The 9,444-nt window shown below is 33.2% G+C and overlaps 1 protein-coding gene across 1 annotated transcript; it reads right to left on the reverse strand.

The window, feature by feature from the left end:
• Window positions 1–244: 244 nt before the first annotated feature.
• On the reverse strand, window positions 245–9,231 carry LOC134716596 (MFS-type transporter SLC18B1-like). The gene is made up of 11 exons (XM_063579608.1): window positions 9,164–9,231; window positions 8,709–8,856; window positions 7,087–7,155; window positions 5,947–6,037; window positions 5,238–5,374; window positions 4,814–4,912; window positions 4,210–4,304; window positions 3,485–3,583; window positions 2,461–2,535; window positions 1,777–1,870; window positions 245–796 (listed from the first exon to the last, which is right to left on the reverse strand). The coding sequence occupies exons 1-11, from the start codon at window positions 9,172–9,174 to the stop codon at window positions 245–247; spliced, it is 1,470 nt and encodes a 489-aa protein (XP_063435678.1). The 5' UTR covers window positions 9,175–9,231.
• Between the last annotated feature and the right edge of the window lie 213 nt (window positions 9,232–9,444).

A 9,444-nucleotide genomic window follows, 5' to 3' on the forward strand; every position in this document is an offset into this window, starting at 1 on the left:
GTTTTCACATCATGTAAAGAAGATTTTACATCATGTAAAGAAGAATTCACATCATGTAATGAAGAATTCACATCATGAAAAGTAGAATTCACATCATGTAAAGAAAAATTCACATCATGTAAAGAAGAATTCACATCATGAAAAGTAGAATTCACATCATGTAAAGAAAAATTCACATCATGTAAAGAAGAATTCACATCATATAAAGGAGAATTCACATCATGTAAGCAACATTTGCATCATGTCATAGTAGTTTCTTCTTATAAGGCAGTGATGGCGTTCCATAGTTATGCACTGCAGATGTTAAATTATCGGTTCGATCACGGTGATTTGTTACCACTGTGTTATCGTTATCCACTACAGCTGTTATTATATCGTTTCTATCACTGATATCTGTTACCGATGTGTTATTGTTACACACTGCAGATGTTAAATTATCGGTTCGATCATGGTGATTTGTTACCGATGTGTTATCGCTATCCACTGAAGATGGTATTATATCTGTGCTACCACTGATATCTGTTACCACTGTGTTATTGTTATACACTGCAGATGTTGTTATATCTGTGCTACCACTGATATCTGTTACCACTGTGTTATTGTTATACACTGCAGATGTTGTTATATCTGTTCGATCACTGATATCTGTTACCACTGTGATATTGTTATCCACTGTCGCTGTTATGATATCTGTTCGATCACTAATATCGATATGGGTTAGATTCGTAAGTATGCATTGGCTTTGTTTCTTTGACTTTATTTTATCAACCAATGCTTTGATTCCTCCAATAAGGGCCTGTGATAAATGAGAAGTTCATAAATATATAATTACTACAAAATACATTATTTAAGAATTCAATGATTCCATGCTACATTCAATGCTTTACACAGCAATAAACTTATAAGTTACATTTTTTTTCATTTCCCCCCTATGTATTGTAATTACGTCATCATAAGCAAGCACGTATTGTTAGGGATTTTGCATATTTTTGGGAAATAAAATCTAATTTTGGAATGCATCCTGATTCTTGTGAAACATATACACCTACATGTATTATAATTATTAACCATTGCTAGACAGTTTGATAATAATCAGCTAATGCAATAAACAATATACTAGTATGACTATTACTCCTGTAAAATTTCAAAAACCTAATAATGTAATAACAGCTGTTGACAAGATAAGTGAGCGCTCAAGTTGAAACAAAAATATGAATGTGTGCCGTCTTTACTTTTCATTCCACATTTTTTTTTATTATTTCTAAAAAAAAAAATTTGACAAGTATGGGATTTGTTTGGCAAAACCCTATTTAGTAAACATTCTGAAAAAAAGACTCATCATACTATTAGATGCCAGGATTGAAATTGTATTTGCGCCAGACGCGCGTTTCGTCTACACTGAAAAGACTCGTCAGTGACGCTTTAATAAAAAACTTTAAAAAGGCCAAAATAAAGCTCGAATTTAAAGAGCATTGAAGACCAAACATTCCTAAATGGTTTTTTTCCAAAGACAGCTAAGGTAATATGTGTACATTGATTCCTGGCCTTGAAGTCATCAAACTTTCGAGTCAATTTTTTGTACTTATACTCCAAAATCAACCAATATTAAAATGCTGGATTTCACGTTTCGAACATGATTTTAGTGCTCCATGCAGCACTGAGCAAAGTTTTATGAATTCAATCCCTGAGGTAGTAAAGCGTATATCAATTTATATCTATATCAACTTATAACAGTTTACATCTATAGTATATCAACTTACGTTTTATTTTACTCACCACAATCAGAAACATAAATGCGTAGCTTGTTGATGCAGTTGGAAATTTTAGATTGTCCACCATTATTCCACCAAGTAATGGTCCTATAAAAGCACTGTAATGAGAAAAAATAGGCTGACCGTGATACAATATTGATTCTTAGGTTAATGTATTAATGCTTTGAAGACCAAACCAGATGCGGACCCAGGAGTTTAAAAAGAGGATTTACAAACCAACGTTTGGTGTTATACTTGTAAAAAGTCTGCATTTAACACATAAGAAGCAACATAAAGGGACATGAGCTCCCTTAAATCCGACTCTGTCAAGGGTTGACTCAGTGTTATCGAAATTATTGGTTGACTATCATAGTATGGTAGACGGTTCTAACATGTTCAGTTTTAACCAATGATATTTATAGAAGTTCATAAGATGTAAGATAGATTAAAATTGCTTAGAACTACCCACCCGGTAGTAAAACCATACACACAAGGGGTCGTTGACGGTGTGAGAGAAATTCACGATCACGTTCTTTTCGACCTACCTACAAGTCGATCAACTTTGCAGACTGACCTGGGTGCACACTGAAACAGATTTCCTAATATAAATATTGAAAAAGTTGTTTTGTTAATCTCATATTATTAAAGTTTGAGAACATTTAACATCGAACAGTTGCGTCAAATAGAGGGCAGAGACAATTGAACTTACCCTAGAGAAAAAGATGCTGATTCAAATCCAGCTACGATTCCATATACTGCCATGCCGTCTTTGCTATGACCTTCGCTAAAATTGTAAAAAATCCAATAATATTCTAGTAGTTAATTAATATGTCGTTTCTTTGTAAAGAGTATGTTTTACATTACAAAACTAAAAACTCATTCAAGATACCATCTTATATAATTTAGTGCTTCAGAACATAAAACTCATTAGTGGTGCTCGAATCAAAACGGATGAAATTGGACCAAAGACTCATATGGTCAGGTTGAGCCGAACCATGTTTTCCAAAACAATGGAGAATGATTTGTAATGAAAATTCCAAAAATATGGGTAAATATAAAATATTGTAAAATAAGAAAGGTGCACATTCGTAAAAAGTTTTCAAACTTTGTGTTTCACTGATCTGGTTTGAAAAGAAAACTTTGGTATCATCTTTTGGAAAACTCGAAGTTGCCAAGACTGGACAAACAGTGGGAAATTCCTCAGGCAATATTCATTCGTAGCAGATGCACACAATCCTAAGGGTAGGGAAAACTTGTGAAGTTCGAAAGATGTTTAGTTGAAAACAATATATAGTTGAACATTTTTGAAAATTTTGCTGAAAATGACACTGTGGAAAAACCGTAAAAAACGGTAAATAATATCAAAAAGTTGTGCCACCTGGCTGAGGCCATCTATGCATGGGCCCGTGAAAACAACTACGTGGAACACTTTTAAATTCCAAGGGTCATATTATATTGTTTAAAGGATGAGGTCTTTTCACAGTATTTGTTTGCATATCATTCGATTGATTTTGTTTGGAGAGTATATGTCTGTCAAATGCACTTGGAACTTATTTTGAATCCTTTCACGATCACGTGGTTTTCTGAAGTTTGTCGGATTATATCGTTTCTCAGTAAAACCAGAGACAACGCATGTGATCACTTTCTGTGCATTTTTTAGTAGAGAGCTTATCTTTTTCCCCATTCTCCTAATAGTTAAAAATGGTCATTCCCTTATAAAAGATGTCACTTACAAAGACACAGATTTTAGTATATACGGTAACGTTGGTACTAATATACAGCTCATGGACATTCCAAACAAGATTGATGATATAGTCAGCTGTGCTATAGAGCTGCAAAAAAGGAAATGAAGTAGTATATAAATACAATAATCTGAGGTATGCATTTATCTGTAAAGAGTGACAAACTTAGTGAATCTCGAACCAATTTCATAAAAATTTAAACACCTTTGTTTTTACTTCGTATATAAAATCTTTGAGAAGACGTATCCTGTATATCTGTATGAAAGAGTTAACTGTCCCGACCTCATTAGCATAAAACATTTCTTCACATACTTTTTTTCTTCATTATCACAGTTTTTCAGTGTTAAATAAAATTATATAAGGTCTGTAAGTTGGTATAGCCTTTAATGGTTCTCAGCTTTGATATACATGTAGCACCCAAGTATGCAAGTGATACTATTGCCCCTTAGACTGAGATTAGATAGTACTGAATTGCTAAAACAAATGTTGTTTAAAGTCACAACCAATTCTTGATATTAAAAGAAGGTACAAATTACTGAATTCTCGAAAAAAAAAAGAGGGTTTATCCCTTCAACTTGTCTTCAGATATTTTACAAAGACTTAGTGCATGGTATATATATATATATATATATGTTATTTTTTTTTATCTAAAATACACAATTTTATAGATTTAGATTTCTAGAAAATAGAATGGTGTGTGTTAATAAAAGTTTTACCTTTTGATAAATGGTATAAGTGGGGTTGGTCCAAACATCAAGAAGGATAAGAAAGCAAATATCAGTGCAATGTTCATCATCCATCTACCACAGTCCTAAAACAACACATTGTAGACACGCGATTATTAGATTAAAAAAATCATACTTATATTTATTTAAAAAGTGTAATATATAACGTTAGCTGCGTGTGAATGACTGCGTCGTTACTGGTTCCGCCTAGACCAAAAAGTTTCGATGATGAACAAATATACTACATTCAAGTCTTTTTTCACAATCGCCCAGTGTTAATTGAATATGAAAAGTTTTGACATTCGCGAAATCCCATTGAAATGAGGAAAAAAATGAATTGCAGCAGTAATGATATTAGAAATATAAATATTTGTTATCTCCGATCATCAAAATAAAGAGTTTAACCTATGCCCACTATTGATTCAAATCCCAATTTTCACTACTAGTATATGTTAAACAGATTCAATATTTTACATATTAAACTTGTATCACTTGTTAACAGAAGGCTGAAATCATTGTCTCGTTGTACTTTAAAACTTTATAATAATTTAAAATTAACAACATAGAGCATCATAAAAAAGCCATGCATGTTTACCTTTTTCTCGTTAATGAATCCCCACAGCGGTGATGAAAGTGCATACACAAATGGAAGGAGGACAAAAAATCCACCAGCTTCGGCTGTTGATAAATCTAACTAAAACAAACAAAACAATTCTATAGTTGCTAACCTTCTGTAGTACGTCATTTTGGTCTCTAGTGAAGAGTTGTCTAGCTCATTGGCAATAATACCTTATTTTATAATTTTTATATCTTGTAATGGTAAGTATAAAATCGGTGAATTGGAATAAAACCTTTTGGCATTTGTGCTGAATTATCCGAGTTAAAGATGCAATTTGAATCTTCCCCATATTTTGGCTTGCTCCTTCCTGTTGAAAAATGTCTAAAGCGAAACATGCAATCTGATTTTTCTGTAAATGTTTGTATTCGAATAAATGATATTGCGATCGGTTGCTACAAACCTCTTTCAACTGAATTGCTAGAGTAGGTTCCAGAAACCCTATTCCTGAAGCAGCTATTAATATCATCAATCCTGTAATCATTATGGACGGGTTTTTAAGGAGAATGAACACTGACATAGAACTGGTATCTTCTTTATCTGCAAAGAGATAACAACTGTAGAAATACCTTCCACAAACACAGACAAAATATATGACCAAATAAATATGAAAAGAAAAACAAAACAGGTAAAAAGGGGGAAAACGCAGTTTTAAGTTTTGCTATTTGGTTTACAATATAAAATAAAATGAGTTTCGTCCTTTACATTTTTTCAGAATGATCGTTGCCATGAAGACATTAGAGAGCTATATACATTTGATTATTTATTGGGATGGGGGAATAGGATGAAATTTTTTGTCCTGCATCTTTTTTTGTTGTTGTAATTTTGTAATGTCCGTCCTGCATTTTTATTTTTCACTCTATTCGGTCTTGGTTTTTTTTTATTGTCGCATCCCGCCTACAAAGTGTCCCATCCTGTCTTTTTTTGCAAAGGGTCTCATCCTGTCTTTTTTTTTTCTTCTCAAAACTTGTTCTGCCTTTTTTCAAATTTCCTCCTCAAATTGAGGGGAATTGATCCCTTGGCTAGCGAAGATGACGATTACTTGTTCTTTTAAGATAGTCATACAGCAGTACATTAATTATAGTATTCTGATATAAAGATAGCCTGATTACCTGTTGGTTTCGGGATTGCGAAGAAACAAAATATTCCCGTTAGAATGAGCATTGCTCCTGTTGTGTAAAATGGCAACCCAAAACCTCCAATCTGAAATACAAATAAAAATGTCCTCTATGTAATTTCGTTCGCTTTTTTGTAGTATTGTCTGTCTTTCTTTTACATTAAATAATATGTCTCCTTTTTCTTAATTATTTTATTCTCTGCATTCAGTCATACACAGTGTTAAAGAGAGAGAAAAAAATCAAACCGGCGAAAAATAACAAACTATTTCACGAAGTTACAGGTGCACCTATCGCACTGAATCGATATCTGCATCAAGTATAAATTCAATTTAGATCTGATTCACCTTACTGAACAAAACGAGGAGGCAAAATGTTAGTTAGAGCAGCGAATGAATACAGCAATAAGCGGATTGCGCTTGCATTCAACGTCAGCCAAAATTATGTGTTGTCCACATATATATAGCAATAGATAACCCCTCAAGGATAAAAACAGACCATAAATCAATCGTTTCCTGATTCATCCAGTTTGCCCAAGTTGAATTGGATAACATTTTCCACTATCTTCTCTTTTCTTTTTGGCTAACGTTGACTGCAAGTTCAAGATCAATATATTATTGTCAATCAAAGACAATCTTTATACCATGTATATACATATGGATTGATCATATGTCAAAGGACAATGCCTGACTGATCTTATGTAAAGTTTATGGCTTTAAAATCTTAAAAAAGTATTTTGAGCGCTTATCTGACAGTGTGTGTTTTTGTCGTTACTCTGAAGCATATTATCTATACTAATATGGAAGAAATATCGATTATCGTGTATATATAGTGATTATCGTGTTCGTGAAGTTGATGGACATATATATAGCTCTAGTCTCAGACTGGCTGTTTTCTTATTGAGTAAAAAGTAGTATTTTATTCACAACAAATCCATGTTACAACAGGTGCGTTGAGGAAAGGGGCACCCCATTTACAACTCACGGTGTGGCACATTTTTTTTTATCAATTCAGCTAATTCCAAGAAAGAACAAGTACAATACATAGAATAAGAACAACTCATAAACAAATGTTATTGAAAAGATATTTAACACAGAAAAGGGGGAAAGTTCATGTTTTAGCGCATGTGTAACAAACCTGGTAGAGTCCACTTCCCAAAGCTGGTCCGATCATCAGGCCGAGGCCATTACACATTTCTATAACACCCTGTAAAGGTAATTGGATCGTTTTTTTAATATAGCAAATAACTCACATTTCTCATAAAAAAATATGTTGGTCGCAGAAAATTTCAATTTGACTTTTGTGTTTACACATTTATAATGCTTGTAATGGTTTGCAAGTTCAAAACTAGTCTGAGATTACTCTGACGTTCGACGGCTGTTTTGTCAGACACAAACCCAGCTTGTCTGGCAAAACAGCCGTTGGACGTCAGAGTAATCTCGGGCAAGTTCAAACTATAAGGAGCACACATTCTATTTCTGATTAATCCATACGGGATTTCATAATCTTTTTCATGTTAAGACAATGATTCCATCTTAAATTTCATCATTTAATACCATCTGCCTTATCCTCGAAAATTTAACTTTATGGTTACAAAGGAGATGTGGAATATACCAAAGGGACATTCAAACGCAGAAGTCAATAAAAAAAAAGACCTGACAATGCCATAACAAATTTCGAAAACACAACAGTACACAAAACACAACACAGATTGAGAAAACTGTAGACTGATCAACGAGAAATCAACCAAAACCGGGGCGATCTCACATTCTCCGGAAGGGGGAGACTCATGTGGCACCTGTCTTATTATACAAACTCGATGATAAGTAATTCAGTGATGCCGGTCGTGGTTATGGTAATTGGAACAAATCAGTCGTAAATTATTTGTGAAACAGAAATTACATAAAGGTCAACCAACTTACGGTATAAAGAGGGTCCGTAAATTTTTTGAAGGGATGACTTGCATTCAACTCACAGGCACGAAAACAAAATAATAAACTAATATACCTCAATATAATTTGAAATACAATATATATATATATATATATAGGTGAAGTATTTCTATCAAACTCCTTTTCGTTTACGTCTCAATTTTGTTTCATTGTGTAGCACCACTAGAAGCAATCCAATTAAACTAAAGATATCTGGTTTCGTTATACTGATATGACGCAAGTTACGATACATCTGAATTTTAATAAGATTGCACTAGAAGTTGATTAAACTAAGCATAGCACAAATGTGCTTTGGTTTCTTTAACAAGGCTGTCAATACTGGAGAACTATCGTCTAAGATAAGAAAGAGCATTCAGGCGCCGATCCAGCAATTTTTAGAAAGGGAGTCTAGGGATTCCCATATGGAAAATTTGGTCCTGTTTTTTTTCTTGTAGAATTAACAGATTTTCTTCACTTAAACAAAAACTTGGAAAGTACTTTTTGAATACTTGAGGCTTTTCTACCACAGGAATAGATTACCTTACCTTTATTTGGACAAACTGTTAGAAATAATTGGCCCTCAGGCAATGCTCTTCTAACTTCGTATTTTTTTGGCATTTTAACTTTTTCTATTCGAGCGTCACTGATGAGTATTTTGTAGACGAAACGCGCATCTGGCGTAAATACAAAATTAAGGTTTATTAATGAGTTTATTGGTACAGATCAACACCGATTAAAATATAGTGAAATTAAAAAAATAATAAAATTATTTAAAAAAAAAGTGTTTTATTTGTGTTTACTGCATGACAAAAACATATCAGAACTCACCATAACGGACGGAATTTTCTTTGGAAAAGCTCTGGCCACTATTGCATAGACAGATGTCAAGCAGGCAGCCGATCCGACAGCTTCGAGAAAACGAACAAAAAAACAAGAAACTATAAAAACGGTCTTGTCCGGTATATAATTAAGTACTCTGAAATGAAATAGCATACACTGAATTATAAAGAGCAGTAGTTTGACCTGAAGACCAAACTGTGTTTAGATGCAAAAGAATCGATCAATTTATTGAATGTCGCTTTCGTATTAACGCCTCGTGTTAAATATATTTTTATGCATATTCAGGACGCGAACAAATAAACAGATTATACAGTGGGGAGATTCTGAAAGGGGATCGACCGTGATAAAGGTCTATAATTCAAACATTCACTAGAAAATGAAGTTGTGTTTGAAAGATGTGACTGTGTTGTCCCTTTTAAACAATTTTTTGTTCCCTTTCTTACCCAATGACCATCGTGCTTACTCCGCTTAATATAACACCAACAAAGAATACTTTTCTGTAACCCAGTGTTGAAAGCTGAAAAATAATAGTACTTGTATTTTATTACATTTTTTTTTATCAAAATAGTTATTCAAAAATAACAATTTAATGATATAACAGTTTTTGAATCCTTTAGCCAATTTGATTTTATAAATTTCTCAACAATTTTGGTATGTGTTTTACTGTGTATCGATTAGGAAGGATGACCAGGGGGCCTTCATTTCTGTTTTTCTATATTTTAAT

Source organism: Mytilus trossulus, chromosome 4, assembly GCF_036588685.1.
Source record: "Mytilus trossulus isolate FHL-02 chromosome 4, PNRI_Mtr1.1.1.hap1, whole genome shotgun sequence".
Classification (NCBI taxonomy): domain Eukaryota; kingdom Metazoa; phylum Mollusca; class Bivalvia; order Mytilida; family Mytilidae; genus Mytilus; species Mytilus trossulus.